Genomic DNA, 27,157 nt, shown 5'->3' on the forward strand with positions numbered 1-27,157 from the left:
TTTTTTTTTTTTAAATATGTTTATTAGTTTACAACAAACATGGTAACAGACATAGAGATGAGAGTCAAATAGCAATATCCAGCAATAGACAACCCTCCCTCCCACCCACCGGCATAGCAGATGACAATACATTGTGTATTTGAGGAATCCTGTACATCACAGACAGTCATGAGTGAAGTAGTATAAACATATTCAATGGTCCGCACTCTCCTAGTAAAGCAACTGTTGCACAAGCACTAAAAGGCATGCGTAATACGGGTTATATCAGATCTTGGTGAGCCAACAAGTATACAGTAAGTGGGGCCCAGAAATCTTTGGGGCGTGAAGCGTCGGGTAGTTCATCCGCATAGACCCCCAACTGGTCTCTACAGTAACGTAAATCACGGATCCATTTTTTTTACAGTTGGAGTGGTTTTCGCCCCCCAACACTGTGCAACAGCCCTTTTGGCCAACAGAGAGTAAACCGCAACTATACGTTGATTATAGGGCTTAAGACCTTTCACATATCCAAGGAGGCAGACCTCTGGAGCACAATGCACAGGTTCCAGCACAATATCAGTAAGCACACTCACCACCTTGGACCAAAATGCAACTATACCTGCACACATCCATGCCACATGCAGGAGATCAGCATCAGCTTGCCCACACCTCACGCAGCAAGCAGACTCGCGCAAACCAAACCTACAGAGTTGTAGAGGGGTATATTATAGCTGGTGTAGATATTTAAAGTGGATGATGCGAAGATTACAATTTGCCGTGAGGCGACCTGTTAGCTCGCAGCAAGCTTTCCAAAGATCTAGTGTGAGAATGGACCCCAGCGCAGTGTGCCATCTAAGGTACGAGGGGTGTTCCCTCAATTCCCGCTCGCGCAGGGAGGTGTTATATAACTTGGTGATTAGGCCCTTTCTCTCTTCCCCCGCCAGCACCGCCTGCAGCGCCAGCAGAGTTGTAGGTTCATCATTGATAATTCAGGTAAATGTCTCTAACAGCTTGCCGGACTCTGATGTAAGCAAAACTCAACATAAATCCACGATTCTTACCCCCCTGTACATCCTGCAAAGACCGGAACTGACCCTGTTTATACAAGTCCCCCATCCAGGTGATCCCGACAGCCGCTAATTCCCGCAGCAGTGGGGCGTATAAGTAAGGAAGCTGCGACCTTTTAGCTAGCGTCTTCCAAGCCCAATGGCGGTGTGTCCATTAGGGCGCTGGGGCGTTGACCCACATGCTGCCCGAGCCCGCAGCTCCCTCGGTTGCTGTGAATTAAGTAAACTGACAATGCATATCAGTCAGCATGAGGCCGGATCGCCCACCCCCTTCAGAGTCTGAAGGGGGTGGGCGCTCCGCCTGATACTGACTGACATGCATTGTCAGCCCAAGGGATGGCACGGAGCGCACAGCAGGCAGCAGCACAAGTGCGCATGCTGGGTTTAGGTCGGAGAATTTTTCCGACCAGCCCAGTCATGTGCACTAGTGTTGAGTCTGGCTGGTGGCTGCGCATTAGAAGAGCGAGGGTTGATCAACGCCGCAACCCTCGGTCTCCTAATGGGCAGGCGGGCAGCGAGTATCCCTGCTAAGCCAATCCTGGTGCTGCTGGAGTAGCGTCAGTATTGGCTGAGAGGGTTTGCAACTCCAGTGACGTGGCTGTCCCTGTAGAAGAAGAGGTAACGTTGAAGACGCCAACTCGGGACCCCGGCCCAGGAGCAGTCAGAGGCGGTCCCGGTCAGGTAATTTTTCTTTCTTTCTTTATTTTTTTTAATCTCCCCCGGCCCCCACCCCTGCACGGATTGCGAGCGCGAGCTGCGACTGCCTTCTGCACTGTTGAGGCAGTGGCCCTGCTGCACCATTCAGTAATGACCTTAAGGCTTTCTTCTGGCAGTGCTGCGATGCCTACCTTTTATACAGCACATGCCTTGGATTTCGGTTCGCGTGGAACTTGGCACTGTGAGGGGAATTCTGGATGCGTGCACTTTCCCTTAAGATGATCGGATTCTTCCACAGCACTTGTGTCCCTGTGGCCAGATTCACAAGGAAGCGCTGACTTCCATACTTGGACGGGAAGACACTGGCTCGCGCACTGGGACGGGGAGGCTTGGGCAGGGTACAGTGAAACACGCAGCAGGATAGAGAGATCCTGCTCGCGCAGTGGGACAGGGAGCTACTGACACGCAGGCTGGGATAGTGAACAGTGAAACACACAGCAGGACAAAGAGGTCCTGGCTCACGCACTGGGACAGGGAGCTACTGACATGCAGGCTGAGACGGGGAACAGTAAAACACGCAGCAGGACAGAGAGATATTGTCTTGTGCACTGGGACAGAGAGGTACTGACATGCAGGCTGGGACAGTGAACAGTGAGTGAAATACTCAGCAGGACAGGGAATTACTGGCTCGCCCACTGGGACAGGGAGGTAGCGACACGCAGCCATGCAGGTGAGGGTTTCTCTGCACACGAGGGAATAACGTTCCATGTAAGTGAGCTGTGCCCGGAGCTCTGTACACAAGAGAATAACGTTCCATGTAAGTGAGCTGTGCCCGGAGCTCTGTACACTAGAGTCTATTTCCCATGCAGGTAAGGGGTGCTCTGAGCGCTGTACACCAGGGTGTAGCATCCTATGTAGGTGAGCTGTGCCCAGAGATCTATACACTCTATACACTTTTATAAATCGTGTGTAAAAAAGTACATGTAAATTTACAAACTTTCGAACGTTGCACACTTTCACCGAATCAATAATTAATTAAATGGATAAGTGAATATAAGAAGCCTCGAAGCACACCCGTGCCGGGAACGAAGGGCTCGCGTGTGTGCGTTATTATTAACATATTTACTGCTCACCCGTTCCCGAGGGGTTGGGGCTGTGCAGATAGCCCTTCCTATACCGGGGCTGCCTCACAGTCCTCCGTACGTGCCATGGGTGTACCCCGGATGACGTACGTGCACTGGTGTCAGGACTGCTCCCACTGGCATGTGAGTGGCATCGTGGTATCAAGCGGCACACACCTGCGCCTTGTGCTGGCAACTGTTCCCCTGCTGCCACCCTGGCCGTGTAGTCCTGTGCATATGGATGTCAATGTACATCTTCGGGGGATAGGGGTCAGGAGTGGGTTGAGGGCAGTTTTTGGGGTTGAGGCAGGTTTTTTAGGGTTTAGGCTTGAGATTTGGTAGGGTTCCCCGAGTCTAGAGCTCAGGTCCCGTTTGAGGTTGGTGTATATTGAAGTTGGCAAGGTTTGAGTGTGGTTTGGTTCTAATTTGGCCACCTTCTGCTGATTTTTGGGTGTTTTTGAAGGTTCGCGGGTGGGGGATGTTTGGGTGAAAAGTCATACCCCTTCCAGTGGATCCACTGAGTTCTGGCTTGGTGAGATTGTTGGAAATCGATGGAACTAGTGTCCCAGTAAGTTTGAAGATGATCGACGCAGTGCTTTTTTGTGAAGGCCCGGTTTTGGGGTTTGTGGAGAAGTGGTTTTTAGGGGGTTCCAGTTGCTGGAAGGGAAAACGTGTTCTGTGAGTGATAGGTAGGGATGTTTGCTACGTGTGTAGTGATTTTTGCAGGAATGGATTGGTGGGAAGGGTGTTTTTAAGCAATGTCGAAAACGGGAAAACGCTGCCATAGGGGCCCATGTTAATAGTCAATTTTGCATACTTTTGGGGTGAAATTGGAGGGTGTTCTAGGTGGATTTGCTTAGCTGGGATCAGAGTTGGCAACCTCTAGTTTTGATTGCAAGTGGTCTGAAGAAAATTCATCGAGGGGAAGTAGATGTTTTGGGCCTACTTTGAGTGCGTTTTGAAACGATATTAGGCCTTTTGGAGGTCACGGTAATGCACGTTTTTGGGACGCTAATTCCACTGAATCGGGAATGAGTTGAAGGGGTCGGGAGCTATGGTGGGAACGTCTAGTTGTGGATGAAAGTGGAATTTTGCTTGTAGGTGGAGGGGAAAGAGGATTCTGGCCCTGTTTCCGAGGTGCATTTTTCTGCCATAGGCTAACATTGCCGGTAATGCGTCTTACAAGTGACTCATAGGCGTGCACTTTTTGAGGCTCACCGGGGTTTTACTTAACAGATTGTGGTCTGTCCTGGTGCGGGCTGCCCTGATCATCTGTACAGTTGTGTTAAGGTGCCTTGCCACTGGTGAATGCGCCCTCCCTCTTTGCCCTCTCTATTGCAGGCGCTGGGCATCCGTCTGCTTGGGTTGGCATGGACAAGTGGTAGTGGCACGAAGCTCAACCAAGCTCAATGCTGACTCTTTACTGGGTTTAAATAGCTCCTATGCAAGAGGCCACTAAATAGATAACACAGCACTACACCGCACCAACACTGCAATGTAGCACACAACAGCAGTGGTATGCTAATACATTTGTACAGCATTCCCTAAGCGCTAGTGTCCAAGTAAATTCATCACCCTGTCAAGCATGGTATTGTACATGTTAGCTTGTGGTTCTATCCAGTATGATTAAGAATAGCTGTGCTACCTTGGTACCAGTAAATTGCTGTTCATTTAGTTCCATATTCCAAGAGCATTCTCATTATGTTTCAAACTTCTATAAGGGTTCTTATCTCCCACAACTCTAAACAGTAGTATTGACTGAGCTGTTCTTCACACCTTGTGGTTTGCTTGAAAATGCACCATTTGCCCACTCTTTTTTTGACATTTTCCCAGGGGGAAGAACCCCCCTGAAACCCCAGTAGGTGGTTCATGCTCGCTCGCTAAGCTCGCTTGCCGCAAGTGAAGTACGACAATGGTTTTACACCGCACCACTTTCAAATGTCACCAGACGCCACTGTCCATGCCCATGCAGTACTTTGCACAGGATTAATTTCAGTCCTAGGGCCTCCCGAACACCCAGAAAGAGTTGCTGCCTGCAGTGGCATTGGAAAAACAGCATCCAATTCAATAGAAAAACGAGGTTGAAATCTCTGCGGAAACTGCCAGTAGTGCGCGAACTGCGCCTGTGCACACAGATAATATAGTCGGAGGTCAGGAGCCTCAAACCCACCCCGATCAAATGGCTGTACCAGGACATCCCAGCTGCATCTGGGTTTCTTACCACCCCATACAAATGTGAGTATTGCCGACTGGAGCGTCTTAAACAGCACAATATTCAACTTAATTGCAATATTAACAAAAAAATAGAGCAGCTAAGGTAGGAAAGCAATGCGAGCGAGAGGGGCAAGCGCACCCACCATTCCGCCTGCTCAGTGATCCGCGTAATAGCTCGGCCATAGTTCTCAGATATCACCTTATCCGGATCTCTGTGCAACCATATCCCCAGGTACCTCACTGGATCATGAGTACACATTAGCGCTAAATCCAGCTCCACCATCACCAGATGTCAGTGGGATCACCACCGACTTTGCCCAATTAATCCCTAGGCCTGAGTACCGCTCAAATTTAACATACTCTCGGAGCAATTCTGGCAAGAAAGTGGCATGATCGCAAACGTACAATAGCATGTCCTCGGCAGGCAGTGAGACCACGAGTGGTCTCTGCCGAAAGCGTAGTGCGGCTGCTGCATGCCTCTGTCGAAGTTTACAAGCCAGAGGCTCCAGTGCCAACGAGAAGAGCATCGGCGACAGGGGGCACCCCTACCGCGTGCCTCTCTCTATGGGAAAAGCCGAAGACACCCACCCATTAACGTGTACTCGAGCAACAGGTTCCGTGTACAGCACCTTGATCCATTGAAGAAAAAACTAGGGAATACCCATTCTGGTTAGAACCGTGAACATGTAGCCCCATTGAAGGGAATCGAAAGCCTTTGCTGCATCGAGCAGCACCGCCGCTGCCTGAAAATCTGGAGCAAAATAATGCAATGTGGAAAACACTGTGTGTAGGTTATGTGTTGTAGATCGGGCAGACACAAATCCCGACTGGTCCGGGAGGACCAGGAGAGGGATCAGCGGTTAAAGCCTGCTGGCTATCATCTTTGTCAGGATCTTGGCATCTATATTAATGATTGAAAGGGGCCTATATGAGTCACACCGATTGGCGGTCTTGTCTAGTTTTAACAGGGTCACCAGCAGGGCCTCTTTGAGGGAAGGTCTCCCCTCCTCATATGCCTCCGCATATACTGCAAGGAACCTAGTGGCGAGGTCGTCCACAAAGGTCTTATAAAACTTGCTAGGGAGCCCGTCCAACCCCACGGCCTTACATGTAGGTTGTGACGTTATAGCTGATTTAACGTCCTCGATATAAAATGGCTGCGAAATATATTCCCGGTGTGCATAGGAAAGCCACCCCAGCGATAACAGTCTATCTCCTCAGTCAGTGTTACACCCCTAGTCGCGTAAAGTTTAGTGTAAAATTGTAGGACTATATCACAAATCTCGGGAGTTGAGTAGTGTGTGACTCCATCGTCTTCCAGTAGTTCCATAATACACTCCTGGCTATGTGGCGCTGCTAGCTTCTGCACCAAAGAACAGCTTGATTGACCCCTCACCCCATAGTCGCGGGCAGTACTGCATCTAGATTGGTGTAATAACTCCTGGTCAGCTGTTTCTTTGTGTTCAGTGACAAGGTCTGTTAATGCAGCTAACATCTTTGGAGAGGGATTTTTCTCGTACTCGCACTCGAGTGTGGATATGTCAGTCGCCAATTTGTGTATTCTGCGTCTGAGGTCTCACAACACTCCCGACTACACGCCTATGCAAGCCCCCCCTGATGGTCACCTTGAATGCCTCCCAAAGCACTCCAGCACTTTCTACTGAGTCCTCATTTTTGCGAAAAAAGCTACGAATTGCCTCGCCAATAGTTTGTTTAAAAACCGGGTTAGTTTGCGCAGTCTGCTGCAGTCGACATGCAAAGGGTGGCCTCTCACATGTGGGTACCTGTAACTCAAGAACCACAGGAGAATGATCTGAGTGTTCGAGCCATATGCCCGACCTTCACCACCCATGTGCAAACGACCTATGAAACAAGCCAGAAATCTATGCAGGACCAAGTCCCATGTACCAAGGATACAAATGTGATCTCTCTACCCTCAGAGTGTTGAAGGGAGCAGACATCATGCAGTTTGCCAGCATCCAATATACCCAATAGCGTCTCCGCTGCCTGCTTAAGCTTCACTGTTCCACTACTAACCCTGTCTAAGGCGACATTTAGACAGACATTGAAGTCGCTTCCCCAAATTATCTAAGCCAGAGGGAACCCAGAAATACAGCCCATACATCCGCAAAAAACGATGGATCATCAGAGTTTGGCCCATATACATTGACCAATAACACACTCATGCCACCCAATTGACCATGTACTATTGCCCCTTGCTCATGCTCATCCGTGTCAGTCCGAACCATAGTAAAGGGGACCCCTTTTTTAACAAGGGTCATCACACCCCTAGAATAAGTAGAGTATGATGATGCAATTCTCACACCTGCCCAGCGTGCACACCCTCTTTGTGCCGATTCCTTAGTGCGGTGTGTCTCTTGAAGTAAAGCCACTTGCACCTTCATTCTATCCAAGTACGCCAAAACAGATCGTACTTTTTTAGGGGTGTTTAGTCCATGCACGTTCCAAGTGACGAACTCAATCCTACCACTCATACCGTCCATACATCAGCAAACTGATACAAACACTATGGTGCCGATTACGATCCAGTAAAAACCGGGTACGAACCGTCGGTCGGAGCGTTTTCTCCGTCCGACTCGTACCCGGTTGTAAAACTTTACAAACATGGAATTACGATTCGCACGGAAACACCATTTCCGTACGAATCGTAAAAAACACCGACCGACGAAAATACACGTACGAATGTGAACCGGGAATGCTGCGACGTGACGTCGGGACGCTGTCAGGCAGCGTTTCACGACCCAGGAAGTACGATTCGAACCGACAGCAGTCCGGACGGCAATATTTTTACGGCACCCGAAAAGTGCCGGAAAAGCGAAGTATGGCGCGAAACGACCAGAGTAGGTGGCCCGGTACGCGCCGACCCCCCCCAGCCCCCGTACGTTCGAGTCGAACCCCCCCAGCCCCCGTACATTCGAGTCGAACCCCCCCGTGTATGTACACCCGTGTACGTGTCGAACCCCCCCGAGTATGTACACCTGTGTACGTTCGAGTCGTACCCCCACCCGTGTATGTACGGTGCGTACCCCCAGCGCGTAGTCTCCGGGGGGTTCGACACGTACACGGGTGTACATACACGGGGGTTCGACACGTACACGGGTGTACATACACAGGTGGGGGTACGACTCGAACATACACAGGTGTATATACTCGGGGGGGTTCGACACGTACACGGGTGTACATACACGGGGGGGTTCGACATGTACACGGGTGTACATACACGGGGGTTCGACACGTACACGGGTGTACATACACGGGTGGGGGTACGACTCGAACATACACAGGTGTACATACTCGGGGGGGTTCAACACGTACACGGGTGTACATACACGGGGGTTCGACTCGAACGTACAGGGGCTGGGGGGGTTCGACTCGAACGTATGGGGGCTGGGGGGGGTCGGCGCGTACATACGGGGGCTGGGGGGGGTGTTCGGCGCGTATGCGGGCACATGTCTCCATGGTTGCTATGGGAGTTCGGTGCGGACGGTGTTTTTTCCATACGGTTGTAACATCGGATGCACGGGATGGATCGTAATTCCGCGGTCGGACTTCACTTTTCACATTTGTACGGTAAATCGTCCGTGGACGTGTCGGACACATTTTCCGACCCGAGGACGTGTGGGGAATAATTCCCAATGCGATTCGTATGGACTTTTTACCATGCGAATCGTAATTGGAAGTTTGTACGGCACTTGTACGATTCGTACGGTAACAAGACCGGATACGAGTCGTACGGGGAATGTTTTTTACCGGATCGTGATCGTATGTCCAAAGTAACATAACATGACTTAACAGCAGATTCATAGTACAAATGCAATACAGGCATGAACACCCCAGTTGCACTCCCCCCCCACCCACTTCAGCGTCCCAAACTTGCCAAAGCCATCCCAGCTTAGTAAAACCCATCCCCAACAAAACCAAACATGAGAAATTTGCATTTGGGGTACACTCATTTGGGGAACGCAAAGTGCTACTAGCTCCCCAACCAGTAGGAGGTGGCTGAGCAGGTCTAGAAACGGTGCCAAAGTTTCAATCCCCATCCACCACAGCGCACACCATAACCTGAGCACACTCTCACCAGGAAGTACAGACACCTCTAAGCAAACACGTATATGACTAGCAGTATTGTGTGCATGATACAATCCTGAATTAAAGAGTGAAGTTACAATAAAAGCAAATAATCAACACATCTCCCTATTGGTCCTCATCCTCTCGGTCCGTGCTGGACTCACGCCTCCTGCGTTTCAGCTGTTTAGCATGCTCGAGGGCAACCTTGGGGTTGGAGAAGATTTTAGAGTTGGCGTCTGGACCTATGCGTAAATGAGCGGGATATAACATTGCAAATGGGACACCCTCAGATTGCAAATAATCTTTCACTGCACCAAATTCCTTTCTAGCAGACTGCACTGCCCCGGTAAAATTCGGAAAAAAGGCCAAAGTGTTACCCTGGTGCTCAATGTTATCCTTGTCTCAGGCCGTCCGCAAAATAGTGTCACGGTCTCTAGAGTTTAATAGTCTTGCTATTAATGGGAGTGGAGGGGACAGGTCTCGCTGCAAGAGAGCGGTGAGCCCGCTCAATGATAAACATGCTGGAAAGTTTCTCAGTTCCAAAGATGTCCTTGATGAGGTTCTCCATGAAAGTCTCCATTTTTCCCACATTTGTGGACTCCGGCAGTCCCGTGAGCCTGCTGTTATTGCGCCGGGACCGTGCTTCCAAATCCTCATTCTTGAATGAGGGACAGTACCTTCCCCATATTTAGCACCTTTTCCAGCAACTTCACTCAACCCATCTTCCGTCGCAGAGACTCGTTGTTCAACTTCCCCCATGCTGGCATTCTGCTTCTCCAGCTGCGCAGACATGTGATCAAGACGGTTATTCACTGCGGCCATCATGCCCTCAATGGATTGAAGGCTGCGCTGCATTGCCAACAGCGTGGCTTCGAGAGGGGGGGGGGGTGTCGTCTGGGGCATCAGCCTCCGAGTCCGAGGCTGCCTTCTGTGATGTTTCACCAGCTTTGCGGGCCTCAAACGTGAGGCGCGGTTGGGTTTTTTCAGTTCTCCCCATTGCAAACACACTTAGAGGCACCTCCTATTCCGGTTGTGCACTAGGACACTAGGACACCTCGAAGAATTATGCACTCCACAGTCGCAACTCCAATTGAGAGCTGTTAATGCAAGGGGTCCCAGCAGAGAGCTACTCAGCACACTGAAACCTGAGGGGCCGATCCGACAAGTGCCAGCAGGGAAAGGTTCAGCGCGCACCAGGTACAAACAAAGGCCCACCCCGATGCAGCGCCCGAACCTCAAGATCCAGCAAACACACTGAAAAGCGGCACGCAGCAGGGAGGGTCCCAAAGCAGCTTACCACACAATATAACAACTTGGAGTTTTAGGTCCCACTGGCGATCAGTTCAGATAGGTGCAGGACTACACCAGGTAGCCGATGAAGGCCTAGTGTGATAGTGTCCTCCCCGATGGTATTATATAGCCAGGCGCTGAAGTAGTACAGTGGCAGCCAGTCAATACAGACCCCAAGCGGGCCTAATCCACAATGGATCGTATGCAGAAGGGGCCAGGCACTGCTGTACAGACTTAGGCCACAGTGCATCTCCCCACTTCCACTGGCAGCCTCAGGCAATACGGCAATCCAGGCCTGCCCAGTACCCAGCACTAGCCACCTCACCCGGTGCGCGCTCCAACCGGTAACCACCGCAGCTCGCAGAGCGCGACACCCTGCCAGGGCCCCTACCCACCGCTGCAGCCTACGGCCCAGGCAGCACCGCACCCCACTTACTACCACGACACCGGGAGCAGATCGATCGGCAGTGAGCTTCCTCCAGTATCGCCCAGGCCACAGGGAGTCCAGTCGGGCAGCCGCTCCACTTCGCACACAGCTCCGCACTCCCAGGCTCTATGGCAGGCACCAGTGCACACACGCACAACTCCTCTGCTGCTGTCGTTCCTGCTCCGGAGGCAGCCAAGCGAGTCAGGACACAACAATGAAGCGCAACCAGGGAGCCATACACCCGCACTCAACTCCCACATCAGGGGCTCCAGGAAATAGGCTCCGCTTCAGGATCATGCAGTGGGTGTCATTGTGCAAGCGCTCGCCAGTGCAAACACGGGCCCATTTTCAGGTGCTGTGGTGGCTGAAACTTCTCTACACCCCGCGCACCGGCCAGTGGCCACACAGCTCAGCCCAGCCCAGAAAGGGGTGCAGATGCATCGTTTTAGGGCAGATAATGGTAGGATTGCGGCTCAGCCGGGCAGAGCTGCACTAGGGTGCGGTCATTTTGCCGTGCACCCTCTAGCGCCCCCCTCATTTTGCTCTACTTTAAATCAGAAAATGTTTGATCATCACTAGATGTTCAGAGGATTAGCTAATCCTAAACTGAAACGTGTGGGAATTAAACTCTAGTTTGTTCCCTTGTATTGTTTGCAAAATCCATTGGTCTGATTTAAGTAGCCTCCTGCCACCTAACATTTCAGATGAAGAAAGGTTTACATTTATCTATGTACCAGAATCTTCTGGATAGCCCTCTCCCATGTTAAAACCTTCCTCAAAACTGACTTGTTAGTAGAAAGAATGGTGTGCATCCTGGTCCGTCGCTGACACTAGCTGGAAGCCCACCTCTAAATGAGGGCAAGTTGTCAGCTGCACCTCTGCAAGGTTTTCCTGTCAATAAGACATGTTTGTGCGTGGTATGATAATTTCAGACTGAGGGTCTGTTTGAAGACCAGCTAGGTCGGTTGTTTTTTTAAGTTTGCATGCAAGCATATTTAATTTATGCACTGTAATAGGCATTTATACATGAAGAAAAAGATAAACGTATACCCTGTTGTGATTTGACATGATCATCAGTGAGTTTCTATAAGGATATTAGGGACTGATACATTTCTCCCTGTATGGTTGATCATTGTCTAAAGTCTTCAACCGTTTGAACCTAGATCTTTTTTTTTTTTAACACCCCAAGATACAGACTTGGAGCTTAGCTCCTACCTATTAGTTTTTTGCGTCACCAAAAAGGTACAATTATCCACACAATTCAACTCCACACATTTTCAAACCACACCACATTATTCAACTCAACAACACAATTACACAACACATCGCATACATCCATTCCACACCACAGAATTCTACATCATGCCACAAAATTCTACAGCACATCACATAATTAAACTCCCACTACATACCATTCCACATAATTACACCCCATAACACACAATCCCACTCCATATAATCCCAGGATGCACAATACCAGATAATTTCTATCCACAGAATTCCACTGCACACCATGCCATATAATTCCACAACACAAATCCACTCCACACCACACAATTCCATAACTACCACATACATCCACGCCACACAATTCCACATCATGCCACCAAATTTAACAGCACACAAAATAATTAAACTCTAATACATACCACTACACAACACAAAATACCATTCCACATAATTGCACTTCATAACACAGAATCCAACTCCACATAATCCCAGAAAGCTCAATGCCACATAATTACTAAACACATAATTCCACTGCACACCTTGGCACATAATTCCACTACACAAATTCACACCAGGCCGCACCATCCCACAACTAACAATTCCAATGCAACCCACATAATTCCACTACACACCACATACATACACTCATAACATGAGTAAAAGACATTATCATTTACAACGCCAAAACCTCTAACTCAAGAAAATGTGAGACCAATTTGCATTGCAAATTTGTATTAATTAAAAGTTAGTATGGACCATGATGATAAACCAGCATCACAGAAATAAAGCAACAGATCTATCACACTTAGGGCCTTATTTATGAGGCCTTGCAACAGTTTTGCGCTTCCGTTGCGTCACTTTTTGTGACACATCGGCGGCGTAAAACATGCCTCCTGTTGCACCCTATTTACAAAGTGACGCATCTAAGCAGATGCGTCACTTTGTAAAACCCTGCGCTACATTATACCTCCGTCAGTGGATTCTTTATTTATATGTACTGTTGTTGGGCTAGTTTGCTAAACAAAGTACTTTATCAGTGGACTGTCTTATTGCTCAGGACAAGCCACAACAAGTGGCTAACATTTGCACCTGTCTAACCAAGACTGTGAATGCTAAATACCAGCCTATGCCTTACACAGGCTCCATCATCCAACGAACCTGCTGCCCTATGGACATCTTCATTTAGAGCATGCCACAAAATGCAGAATTAGCAGCTCTACTTCTTTTGACACCCCAAAAGAACCAATTGCAAACTTTTTTGGGGGGAGCATTTTAATGGTTACTTTTTAAATCCTAACCATTAACACTCTTTAAAATTTTACCACTGATATCTGCCACTGAACGGTCATAAGCAATACTTGTTCTGTGCTCCTAATATTACTTTTTATGGAACGAGGACACCCACATGCCAGGTGGCAAACCACCTTTGATGATAAATGGAGCAAAAAAGGAGTCTTTGCCCATTCAATTAATAGGCAGCATTATTGAAGTGTGTCCTTTGATGGTGTAAACCTGTGGTTATGCCCCTTAAATAATACAACTTGACACATTTTACACTACTTAAAAGGATTTTTTTCCCGTCTTTGTGTTTCACATCCAGAAACAGTTTTGGTGAGGACCAATCTCCTATGCAATGACAGGAAGGTCATTTCGCTGTCAATACTCCAGTGTTAAAATGTATAAATATCGATGTTACTGTGTCAATGGGGTGCGTGGCTTGGGAGCCAAAGAAGATGGCCGCCGGATCGCGGAGCTCCTTACTGACGTGAGGACCGGAGCTTCCACCAGGCATCTTTTCTTCATCTTTGGGACGATGCTGGCGCTGGCAAGAAGATATGAAACATAGCGCTCTCATTTGAACCCGTTTTCGATCTTCAGGGTGAGCTGTTTCACTCTCTCTCAGCGCACTTTCGTTCGCGCTCGTTTCTGTGGCCGCCATTTTGTTTTTTACCTCGGCGCAGAATGTTATCTCCTCAGAGTTGGCTCGAGGTCATGGCTTTTTTGCTTTCTATCTATGCAAGGTCGCTCTCGTTGTTTTTCTGAAGATTTGCTGTTTATAAACAACCTGTGCAGCGTACTTTTCTAAATGCTTTTTGCCTCATCTCTATCCTTTTTTCATTGACTTTCGTCATTTTTGGCTGGACTTCTGCGTTTAATCATTTGCGTATCCACATTTCTCCACACGTTTTACATCTTATTGTGTGGTTTACTATGGCAAAAGCCCGTGCACTCCGTACTGGCTCTACTCTGGGTGACAGCACTACGATGAGTGATCCTAACCCCTTCAGTGTACTGCAAGACAATACGGAAGACCATGAAACTACGCAGTTCAATGCCACTACTACTCAGTCCAACCTACCTCGTGGTAATCCTAAACAATTACCTAAAAATTCATCTACCACTTCTACAAAACGTGTCAAAAAAGACCCACCGTCTCCAACAGGCTCTACAACGACGTTATCCATGGAACTTCTTCTTCAAGAAATTCGCGCACTTAAACCTCATATGGAAGAGACCAACATTCGTCTCCAGAATCTTGAAGATAAATGGTTTCAAATGGAGCAACAGTCCTCACTGCTTTCTCAACGCGTTGATTCCATTCAGTCTGTCACGTCTCAAATACCTCCATTACAGTTAGAGGTCGCTCATCTCAAGGCTCAGATTGAGAATTTGGAAAATCGTAATAGGCGCAACAACCTACGCATCTATGGCCTTGTGGAAGGAATTGAGGGCTCCGATGCGCCTTCTTTCTTTCAGTCATTTCTACCAACCCTGCTGGACATTCCTGAATCTCCAAAACTGAACATTCAAAGAGCTCATCGACTAGGCCAAAATTCTAAGTTTGCTTCCTCTACTTCCAAGCCTCGTGGTGTCATTCTTTACTTTTTAGAATACACAGACTTACTTAAAGTTCTTCATGCAGCCAAAAGTAAAGGGAGAGTGTCTTGGCAAGGTAATAATTTATTTTTTGCTCAGGATTATGCGAAAGCAACTGCTGACCGGCGGAAACAATTTTTGGATATGAGGCCTGCACTACGGAATCTCAATGCTCGTTTTGGCTTGTTTCACCCATGTCTTATGAAAGTCACCCTTAACAACAAAACTACGACCTATGAAGACCCGGCACGTCTACAAGCCTTTCTTGACTCTTGTATTGAAGACAGCATGGAAATTCCTCGTACTTCAAAGACCTGAAGATACTTAAGACTTATAACCTATATCTTATAGCTAAACGAATGCTTTATCTATTCTAAATGTTGTTGGTTTATATTAATTTTGTTCTTCTGTTTTTCGTCATTATATGTGATCATAAGTTTCGTATACCCTTTGTAATTGGTCTTCCTTTCCCCTTTTCTTTATTTTAGAAGCAGCAATATATCATCGTCCTTCCGTGATCATATCTCCACTGCCTGGATGGTGTCTTCGTTTTCCGTTCTGTATCGGGGTACCCCGCGTTTGGTGTGCTGTTTTCCTCATGGGCTTCCACCATCCCCATTTGTCCATGTCTTTTTGTGGTATGTGCTTTATTTATTCTTTCATCTTGTTCTTCTCTACTTCTATCCTCCTTGTCTTTCCACCTTTCTCTTTTGTTTTTGCCCTCGCTTCCCTATCCTATCTCTTATGCTGGGCGCTCTGTTATTTCTCTCATATCTTGTATTTTTTATCTCAGTCCTGCCTCTTCTTCTTCTTTCTTTTTTCTACTTACATTCTTGTAATAATCTATAACTTCTTCTCTTGTTCTTCCTTTCCTCATTATATTCTATTTCCTAGCTTCTCAGTTTCTGTCTTATACCTTTACCTCTCTCTTTGGTGTTATAATTTCTCTTCTACTTGTTTAAGTATGGCTATCTTTTCTCAACAGTTTTTTATGATACTTCTTTCTGGTACTAATTTAACGTGCACTGTACAGTTAGTAAACATTACATATGACTGTCTCTACGATAATTGAAGAGTTAGTATTTAGATTTAGATGACTTTAAATATTGTATCGTGGAATGTCAAAGGCTTGGGTTCTCCCATTAAACGTCAAAGGGTTTTATCTCATATTGCTAATTTAAAAGGGGATGTTGCGTTATTGCAAGAAACTCATGTAACTGAATGTGAATTAACTAAACTACGTCGTCAATGGGTAGGTCATGTCTATGCTTCGCCTGGTTCAGGGAAACGAAATGGTGTGACTATACTATGTCACAAACGTTTAGACATTCAACTTGTGAAGCAAGAGAATGATTCTGAGGGTAGGTGGGTTGTTGTATCATTATTGATTAACAAAATCCCCTTAACCATTTTCAATATTTATGCTCCCACAACTTTAGACAAAACGTTTTGGCCTCACCTTCTTTCTTCTTTAATGCAATATACGGATGATTACTTAATATTGGGCGGAGATTGTAATATGATTTTAGACCCCTTTTTAGACAGGCGATCCAAATCCCGATTTTCTCCTTCTTCCATGCACAACCAGTTCACTTCCACTATTCAACAAAGATCTCTGGTAGACTCCTGGAGACTTTGTCATCCTACAATTCAGGAATACACATACTTTTCCCCGGCACATTCCTCCCAATCCCGAATTGATTATATTTTTATTTCCAAACCTCTCACACAACATATTTCCCATTCGGACATAGGATCCATTCTAATTTCAGACCATGCTCCAGTTACTTTAAGTTTAGATTTACTTCCCCCCAACAAAGGCACTAAACGTTGGAGATTTAACAACTCTTTATTATTAGATCCCAAATTTTCATCATCATTTCTGGAATTTGCATCCTTATTTTTTGCTGAAAATGACACTTCACATATATCCCCCCAACTCATTTGGGATACTTTTAAAGCTGCCTCAAGAGACTTCATTATTTCATTCGTGGCCCGTAAGCGTCGAACATCTACGCAATCTATTCAAACTCTTAATTCACAAATTAAGAAATTGGAACATTCGTATTATATAACAGAAAATCAATCTACGCTGAATGATCTTATTAAAGCCAAACTCTCTTTTAATAAACTCTCTACAGAATTTGCAAACCTAATTCTTTTGAAGTCCAGTGCTAAATACTATAACGCTCAGAATAAATCTGGCAATCTACTTGCCAATTATCTTAAGGTTAAAAAAGAACGCACAAAGATCGATTCTATTGTAACCTCTAATAACACAACTGTTCATATAGATAAAGATATTCTCTCAGAATTTGTTAATTTCTATCAAACGCTCTATACTCCTGAGTTTTCGCCCTCTTTGGCTGACATTTCCCATTACTTAGCCACTATTCCCTCCCCATCTCCCCCGGATGTTGATTTCTCCTCTCTGGACTCAGATATACTCCCCAGTGACATTCTTAAAGCTATTCATTCACTTAAAAAGGGCAAAGCTCCTGGACCAGATGGCTTTACCATGGAATTCTACGCACACTTTGCCTCTTTCCTTGTTCCTAAATTACATCAATTGTTTTTATCTTTCATTTCTTCTGGAAAATCTAAAGGCTCTTTTCAAGAGGCTCTAATATGTCTTCTTCCTAAAGACAACAAAGACCCTACTCTGTGTAAAAACTATAGACCCATTTCTTTGATTAATTTGGATTATAAAATTTTTGCAAAGATTCTAGCTCTTCGCCTAGACAATATTTTACCACGGTTAATTGGCAGAGAACAATCTGGTTTTATTAAAGGTCGTTATTTATCAGATAATACTCGTCTCTTTTTTAATGTTCTTAGTAAGTCCCATTCTCACCCAGGTTCTTTAGCGGCCATTGCATTAGACGCTGAAAAAGCTTTCGACAGAGTCAACTGGCAATTTATTTTTTCCACACTCCGTTGGTTTGGTTTTGGTCCCAAATTTATTGCATATATCTCATTATTATATTCTTTTCCTAGATCGTTTATTTTAGCCAATGGCCTTATATCCTCTTCTTTTCCCCTCCATAGAGGGGTTCGACAGGGTTGTCCCCTTTCTCCACTTTTATTTATTTTAGCGTTAGAACCCTTTTTAACAAAAATCCGTTTGAATTCTAACATTACAGGCTTCCCTTATGCAGACAGCAATTTAAAACTTTCAGCGTATGCTGATGACATTCTTTTATTCATTTCAAGTCCTCAATCATCCATTCCAGCCTTTTTATCAGAAGTCTCTGCTTTTGCTCTAGTCTCGGGATACAAACTCAACATTGACAAATGCGAAATTCTCCCTCTAAACAAATATTGTTTTCACGCAGATTTTGTAGATTCTTCCTTTCACTGGAACACTTCTAAAATTAAATATCTGGGCCTATGGTTCACTCCCTCCCTTAAAGATACTGTGGCTCTAAACTTAAAAAACTTACAGCTCACTTTGAGTAACTCTACATCAAGATGGCATCCTTTATTCTTATCTTGGTGGGGCAGATTAGATTCGATTAAAATGATGTTAGTTCCGATAATCTTATTTTACTTAGCCAATCTCCCTGTTAATATTCCTAAATCTTGCTTCAAAAAAATTTATGGTATCTTATCAAAATTTTTATGGCAAAATAAACATCCTCGGATGTCTCTCTCCAAACTTAAACAGCCCAAGCATATGGGTGGAGTCAATTTCCCTGACTTCTCTTCTTATCACACATCGTTTTTTCTCAAACACTCTTCGTTTCTACTATCTACAGATCTGGACACTTTTAATCCTCATCCCTTGTGGGTAGAGTTAGAATCTTCCTTCTTCCATCCATTCTCCTTTGAGGAATTTTTGTCCTTAACTCACATCCCATTGAAAATGTCACTTCCCATTCTTAAGAATGCCCGAAAAAATTTTCAGCCTCTTTTGTTTGGAGGTTTTGATGATCGTACCCGTTTTCTAAACTCCCCAATTTGGTATAATAAACATATTAAAATCAAAAATAGGACCCTTTTTTGGAAGGATTGGCTAGCACTTGACCTTAAGTGGACCCATCAACTATTTCAAGAAGATGCTTGTATTCCCTTCTCTGTACTTCGCACCCGCTTTTCTCTTCCCCCTTCCTATCTATCGAAATACCGACAATTGACTTCTACTGCTTTAAATTCCTTCAATATCTTATCCTCAGTCCATATTCATACAACATCTTCTCCTCTCACACTTTCTTCTCTACATACCCCAGCCTCGGCATCCACTATTTATAAAAAATTAGGATCTACATCTCTTTCCCGTACTAAGTCTACAACGGAATGCAGTTGGGAGGTGGATTTGGGTATATCTTTTTCCGTTTTAATATGGGAAAAGATCTGGAATAAAATAAGGAAGTCGTCAAGAGCAGCTAATATCACACAAACTTTATTTTTTCTTTACAATAGACTCCTAATTACTCCGGCCAAACTACACCGTATAGACCCTACTGTTCCCTCTACTTGCTGGTCATGCCCTGCCCCTAATGCAGATCTTTACCACATGCTCTTTACCTGCCCTCCTGTTCACACTTTTTGGATCAAAGTCTGGCAGCAAATTAACAAAATTTTTCACACACATATCCCTTTTTCTTATGCTCATATTTTCCTAGGTAGTGTCTCAGAGGTATGGTCTTCTCTCAGATCTTCCACCTCTATTGTGGACTTACTTTTAGCCGTTGCATTTCAACAAATTACAAAATCGTGGAAAACTGCCTCTAACATTTCATTCCAAGCCTGGTGGTATGGCGTCTGCTATAATCACAGATTAGACCGAGCTTATGTCTATCCAATTGCTTTGGCCATTAAACGAGTCTGTTGTGGTTACCAATCACCAATTTCCTAAATGCCTCTGCTCGTGCTATACCTTTGCATACTCCTTGTAATGAAGAAGTATCCATGCCTCCGTAAACTTAATAGAAAAATTTAACTTATCTATTGTTATTATTTTAGTGTATAATGCACGTTTGTTATTCATACTATTTTTATCATTCGCCGAAATGTTTACATGCTGTATTCTAGTTACGATACTGCTATTTATCTTATGATTTCCTCTCTCTTTCCCACTTCTCCCTTTCTATCTTTCTTTTCTTTCTTTCCTTTTCTTTCTTTCATCTCTCTTGTTCTATAACCAATTTTGGATTTATATTACGTTATATGATGTATTTTGAATTGTTATATTTCTTTTTTATATCCAATAAACTTTTCTTTAAACTAAAAAAAAAAAAAAAAAATGTATAAATATCCACATTCTGCACTGTTCGAACAATGTGCCTTACATTTTGCATTTCTTGTTGAAAGCAGGGCATGCCCCAGCAATTGGAGTCCTGGAGTATAGTTTGGGGAAATAGCCTTTGAAATGTTGCTGAGGATTTGATTTGACTTGGGAATTTATATAGCGCACGATTGCCCTAAGGCGTCTAGGCACTGCGCGGTAAGTTGCCAGAAAAAACAGAAAGCGAGAAGTTTAGGTAGAGGTAGAGAACAGCCAGGTTTTTAGGGGCATATCAGCAACAACCGGTGATAATTATCGCTAAGCGCACTTAGCGCTAGGATAATTATCGCCGGCTAGCGTGGAATTTTATCGCTGAGATAGCGTGCTATTAGCAACTCTTATCTCAAAAGCAATAAAAATCCTAGCGCTAACTGCCAAACGTGAGATTATCGCTGGAAACCCAGCGATAATCCCACGAAATGTGGCGTTAGCTTGCTGATAGGGACTCACAAACTTAGCCATGATATCCTCCTTCCATAGCATATCATGGCTAAGTCAGTCCTGAAGCAGGCGTAAGGAAAGTAGTGATAACAGGGGTTATCGCTACTTTTCCTGCCGCTATGCTTCATAGCGTGGGGCTTGATGATAGGAGAAATGTCGCTTAGCGACATTTCTCCTGTCAGGTCAGGTCAGGAACGCCCACTTTGCATCTCATTAGAGATCCAAAGCTGGGCGTTGAGAATAGGTGCGCTAATGAAAGGTTTCACACGTTAGCGTGAGCTTGCTAATTAGACGATTAAATTATCGCCGTTTTTCGTCCGTAAACGGCCGCAAAAGCGGCGATAATTTTCTATCGGCGCCTTGCAAATATGCCCCTTAGTGCTTTTCTGAAGGAGAGCAGCGTTGAGCTGCTCTTTAAATCAGTCAGGAGTGAGTTCAACAATTTCACTGTGCCCTGATCTTAGATTTCTAGCTGGAGAGTACCAGGTAAGGTGTTGTTTCAGGTACTGATGACCATTCCTGTGCAAAGCCTTGAAAGGTAGACATAAAGATTTAAAGTCTATCCTTTTTTTCACTCGGAACCAGTCTAGCTTTCTCAATCCCTCGAAAATTGACTGGAATTTAGGAAGGTCCAGCAGCAATCTAGCGGCTGCGTTCTGTACACGTTGTAGTTTGAGCATATGCTGTTTTTGTAAGCCCAAATACAGGGCATTACCGTCAAAAGTGTTTTTACTAACTTCGGTGGAATGAAAGACCGAACTTTCCTAATTGTCTTTAGAGTCAGGAAGACTGTAGATGAAACCTTATTAATCTGATGTTGAAAAGTCAGGTTATCATCAAAGATGATGCCCAGATTCTTCACCTTCTTGACAAGAACCGGAGCATTACCCAGGTCAGCCGACCACCAACTGTGCAACCAAAAGGATGTGTCGGAACCCATCAGGAGCATCTCTGTTTTACCCCCGTTCAGCTTTAGGCAGTTTGAACTCATTCACTGATTCACACTGAACATACATTGGTCAGCTGTTTCCTCCAAATTACTGGAGATAGACCCCACTAACTGAGTATCATCCGCGTAGGAAATCACAGAGAAGCCAAACTGCCTAATGATATCAGCCAAGGGGGTCAAATTATGTTGAATAATGTGGGGCTCCATGAGGAGCCCTGAGGTACCCCACATGGAAGCATGCACTGCTCTGAGAAGGAAGTTCCGAGCTGAACATACTGAAACCTATTGTTCAAATAGGAATTAATCAGTTTGAGGGAAGAATCCTTAACCTCTGCCTCTGTGAGTCGTCTGATCAGTATATCATGATTTGCGGTGTCAAAAGCCACATATAAATCCAATAGAATCAAAGCAGCCTTGGCACCCGAGTCCAGTATTTCTCTGAGCTCATCTGCTGCCATGACTAAGGCTGTTTTCGGTGCTGTGCCCTTTTCGGAAACCATATTGCAAGGGATCTAGCAGCTCCGCTGATGCTATGAAGGCTGTTAATTGGGGGTTTAGAACTTTTTCCAGGACTTTAGTGAGGAATGGTAGGTATCCTGGTGATTGGTCTGTAACTGCTGGTGTCACTAGGATACAGATTAGTTTTTTTTAAGAGAGGTAAAATTGAGACTGTCTTCGAAGAATCGGGAAAGATACCAGAGCCAATAATCTCCTGAAAAAGTATGCTGAGAATATTCCTATGCACTTTAATGAGTGGGTCTATAGAGTTAAACAAGGTGTAAAGTTTAAGCAGTGTTACCCGATGCAAAAGTTACAGAAACCACTTGCCATGGCCTGGTAAATTGCAGTGGTTTTCTATGGTTTCTCTATCCCAAAATTCAGTAGATTACTCACACTCTCTATGGCAATGTTTCAAAACTATTACTCAAAAATGCAGTAAGATTACAATTAAGTCACAGTAACATGAGCCAAACAGAGATGGACTTGAGACACGCTCCCCTCTCTCTGACCCGTCTCTAACCCGCCCCACAAAACTAACTTCCAACAAGAGGTGGTAACAGAAAGCATTTTGGGGCTCACAGCACATAGAACAAACCATGAAAGCAAGGTCGCCCCTGACTGATACATTACCAAATAGAAGTCCGGGGTACCCAATATTAAAAGCAGGACCCAACATTGGACAAAGAACAACATCCAACTTCAGCTTCTTCCATTCCGCAATAAACTCTTCCTTGTAGTCCTGAGTAAAAAGGGAAAGAATCAAGTGAGAAAAGGCAATACAAGACATTTTCACACATTGGTTTTGCCGCATTAAGTCATAATAGCATATTAGCATGTCCACTGATTTCTAGAGTTGTAGGAGAGACAGGTATGTAGTTAACACAAATGATGAAAAACGGCCCCCACCCAAATTCATAGTCAAACACTACACTCACACTTTCCTCTAGCATAAAGGCCCACTCCTAGAAACCTACTTCCATTCAGTACACCTAGCACTCTCACATATATTGTCCGTCCAAGAATTACTTCTTGGCACATCAGAGTGAGCACACATACACACTCAGATCCTTTATAGACACTGTTAACAGAAATAATACTCAGATAGTACTACAGAGGATAAATTTGCCACAGCATTTCACACAAAATCGACTTGGAGTTTATCTGGTATGTTTGAGTCAGTGAAGGCACCATGTGCTTTGGAAAGAGAGGGGTGGATGGATACATTACAGGCAACATGTGGCATGTCCTGTAATAAAGAAATGACAAAGCTACTCAACCGTAATAAGGGAGGCAGTTACAATGGCGGGGGGACCCGAGTCCACCCGCCACTGTAGCAGTGCCTGGGACCGGCCGCCTGCAACACAGTGGTCCTACACATCAGATTAAGATGGAACCGCCACCGTGGCGGTCGCATCGTGCATGGTTGACATTGTGGCGGGTGCTGCTGGCTGCAGCACCGGCCACAATGCTAAACATGACAGTTGTTCTTTTCATTACACAACATGGCAGGCACTGCGTGGTGCCTGCCACTTAGTGCACTGAAATGTAGGGGCCAATGTGCAACACCAACCCCCAACACAAGGGGGGCCCGCAACAAGCCCACGAAGGCATTCTCCGCCAGCCTTTCAATGGTGGTTTACCCGCCACAGAAAGGCTGGCTGTGGCCTGCATCGTAATATGGTGGACTGTGCCTGCTAGGCACAGCCACCATTTTACACATGCTGACAGCTTCGCCAGGCAATCGGAACGAGTGCCTGTGGCGGAACAGTGGTGGGCGGTCTTTACAACCGGAACGATTACCCTTGCCATCATAATATAGGGAGGGAAATTGCTATCCGATGGCAGAGCCTGCCACCGCATGGCTGGTGGTGGTGGGCCTCCCGCCATCGTAATCAGGCCTTAAGTCATTAGAGGTAACTACTGACATTACAATGTTTGCTGCCACTAGCGAAGATGAAAGAAGTCACAGCTGAATTTTGAAGAAGAAAAATAGGAACTTTTCTTTCTTTAGAAGTGTTTTTCCAAAAGAAAATGAGCATAAAGGAGATATCTATCACACTATTTTTACTTTTTCACAGTAAAGGTCATTACAGGAAAAAATAGAACCTCTCAGAATTTTTCTACACATTCTTAAAGTAGGCATTTATTAAAATTAGATTTTCACTACACTGAAATCTTTGAGCAACAAATTACTCATTGCTTTTTGATGTACTTAATTTCAATTAAGATCCCACATTAATTCTTTATGTCTGCAGTCAAACTATCACTTTCATATAAAGAGAATGCCACAAAACATTTAAGTGGTTGAGGTAAGGGTGTTGGTGTGACAATCTGTTGTAAGGAATAAAATGCCCATGGTTCACTATACGGACATTGCAGGGGACACAAGAGTTCCAAGACCTTCCACTAGAAGGTCATGGATGTTCTTGGTGGCTTGCAAAATATTTGTAATGCATGTTGATGGGGGGTACTTTAGCCCTATTATATTAAATTATATTATTATCACTCTGCACTTCTGAGAATACGGTTTATGCCAGGACAATTTTTTATGCGTACGTATTTAACCAATTTATTTAACCATATCCCAAATACCAGGGATTACATTTGAGTAGCACAGTAAAATTACACTTGTGACTATTAGGTGAGTTGTTTCCAATTCCATGCGTAAAGTAATTGCTATATGCAAAACGTGGGGCTGTAAAATGCAGTGTTTTTCATGTCATCCTTGCTGTACTGTTAAAGTCCAATACCTTTCCACTGTAGCAATAAATATGTGAATGTGAGTCCATCAGCAACATTGCTCTATATAACATGTTTTCAGGCCACATTTATTTTCACTGCCATGGCTTAATATTAATTTATCTTGAGAGAGAGAGAGAGAAAGAGGGAGAGTGGAGATAATAGAGAGGAGAGTAAGAGAGTGTGGGTGTGTGTCTCTTTCTTTCTCTCTCTTTTTTTTTTTACCCCACTGTTGGTGAAGGGAACCTGTAAGTGAGTGACAGAAAGAAAGAGAGTGTGTTTTGAAAAAAATACACTAACTTTTAAGGCATAACTTTTTTCAGTCCTCCTCCTGTCCAAAATGATGGTGAGGATAATCCCAGATTAGTTCTAAGGGATGCTAGTTTGAGGGAGCCAGTCTCATATCCCATTTCCCCACGGAAGTGTTGGATTTCATGAAGATATTCTCTCTTCAGCTGGCATCACAGGTGCACAAGGTAGCTGGTAGCTGTTTTGGTCTCTTGAGAACATTAAGGAAAGTTCTCAGATGGGTTACGCCTAAGTCAAGAATAGTGATCCAGGAGCTGATCCTATCACTCCTTGATTACGGTAATTCACTCTACCTAGGTAGTGATAGGAAATCTTCAAATTATTAAGAATGTGGCAGCCCGGACACTATTAAACATTCCTAAATTGCAGTCAGCTAGGGAAGCTTTAAACTACCTCCACTGGGTGCCCATACGCTGCAAAGTTCATTTTAAGGCTTTTTGCCTTGTATATTAGGCCAAACACCGGATCGGCCCCAATGTTCTTCATCGATTCATCACAACATATCAATCCAATAGGGTTCTCAGATCTAATTACCTTGATCTTCTGGTTGTGCTCAGAATAATCAGAGACAGATGTGGAAGACGCTAATTTTTTTATCTTGCCCTCAAGCTCTGTATATCGCTGCCTCTTAATTTGAGAAGCGAAAACAACTTTTTTAACTTGAAAGCAGCCAAAAACGTATCTTTCTCCATAATTTGTTTGTTTGTTTTTCTTCCCTCACTGTTCTTTTTCCTAGTGCTGGGAAGCCCGATTTCGAGTAGCCATGCACTTTATAAGTATGGTGAAATAGAAAAAATGTAGGAGTAGCAAACTCTTCACAATTGACTAAACTGAAAAACAGCTCTGAAAATCTCTTCATGGAAAACTGTGTTTTTGTCTGTATTGCCTTTGACAGTGACTTCCAAAATTGTCTTCCTTTTTTCAAGGTCAATTCCCACCAATGAATTAATTTAAACATACCCCACAGGATTTTAGATTTTGGGCAGTCAGCCTGATATTTGGTCTACCACCATACAAAAACTAAAAAATCTTGGTATCTGGCTAGAACAAAGGTCGTTGTTAGACCACCAAGTAAATCTTCTAGCTGAGAAATGTTTTGGGGTATTAAAAGTCCTTAAGAAGATTCTAGGATTCTTACCTTTGTCATACCAGAAAAACATCATTCAGGTCATGGTTATTTCTAGGCTAGACTGCTGTCCCTTTTACACCAGGCTTTCCCAAACGTGGCTACACAGATCACAGCACATCCAAAATTCTGCTGCGCACCTGTTTTTGAAACTCCACAGACGCGGCTCTCCTGGGGCTGGTTTGAGAGAACTGCACTGGCTCCCTATTAAGAAGCGAATTGCCTTTAAAGTTCTTTGCTATTTCTACAAGGTGCTGTCAAATTTCAGAATTGGAGGCAGCTCTCTTAACTACTAAGCTTCCAAGATCTAGGAACACTTTGCCTTTAAAAATATGGCTTGGACCATCCAAAACCTCCTTTAGGAAACAGTTGAAAACTTGGCTCTTGGCCGTATGTTATTAACCTCTCATATGAGTAGTTTTTGTTGGAGCGGAGTCCCAGTGCTGGGACACTTCAATGAATCTGCTTTTATTATTATTATTATGGCTATCCTCTGGCCTGTAGGTCACAAGTTGATCAATGCTGAGGCTGGTAAATTGAGTTCCGTTTACTAGAATAATAATCAATTTTAATACAGCATTTAGGGATGCGAACATATGGTGTGCAGTGTTCCAAAAAAGTGATCGATATTATTTTATTATCATAATTCAAGAAAGCTCAATGTTCACCTTTACGTACATTATCTTCCCTTGATTAGGAGGAGCACTTTAAGTGCTTGTGGTCTCTCATTTAAACATGTTGAAATTGGTTTACACTTAATTGGTGCATTCAATGTATTTGTACGTTCCTCGTAAAGTGGTACGAGCTGTACCCAAGGCCTGTAAATTAAATGCTGCGAGAGGGCATGCAGTACT

General features: G+C 44.7%; 1 protein-coding gene across 3 annotated transcripts in view; it reads right to left on the bottom strand.

Moving 5' to 3' along the window:
• LOC146835070 (vitamin D3 hydroxylase-associated protein-like) overlaps positions 1–27,157 on the bottom strand; it is a 562,514-nt gene that overhangs the window by 85,971 nt on the left and 449,386 nt on the right. For all 3 annotated transcript variants that reach the window (XM_085602734.1, XM_085602733.1, XM_085602732.1), the window contains one exon: positions 22,760–22,868. In XM_085602734.1, coding sequence (XP_085458860.1) covers positions 22,760–22,868 — 109 coding nt within the window. The remainder of the gene's footprint in view (positions 1–22,759; positions 22,869–27,157) is intronic.

The sequence above is a fragment of the Triturus cristatus genome, chromosome 4_2 (assembly GCF_964204655.1).
Source record: "Triturus cristatus chromosome 4_2, aTriCri1.1, whole genome shotgun sequence".
NCBI lineage: Eukaryota > Metazoa > Chordata > Amphibia > Caudata > Salamandridae > Triturus > Triturus cristatus.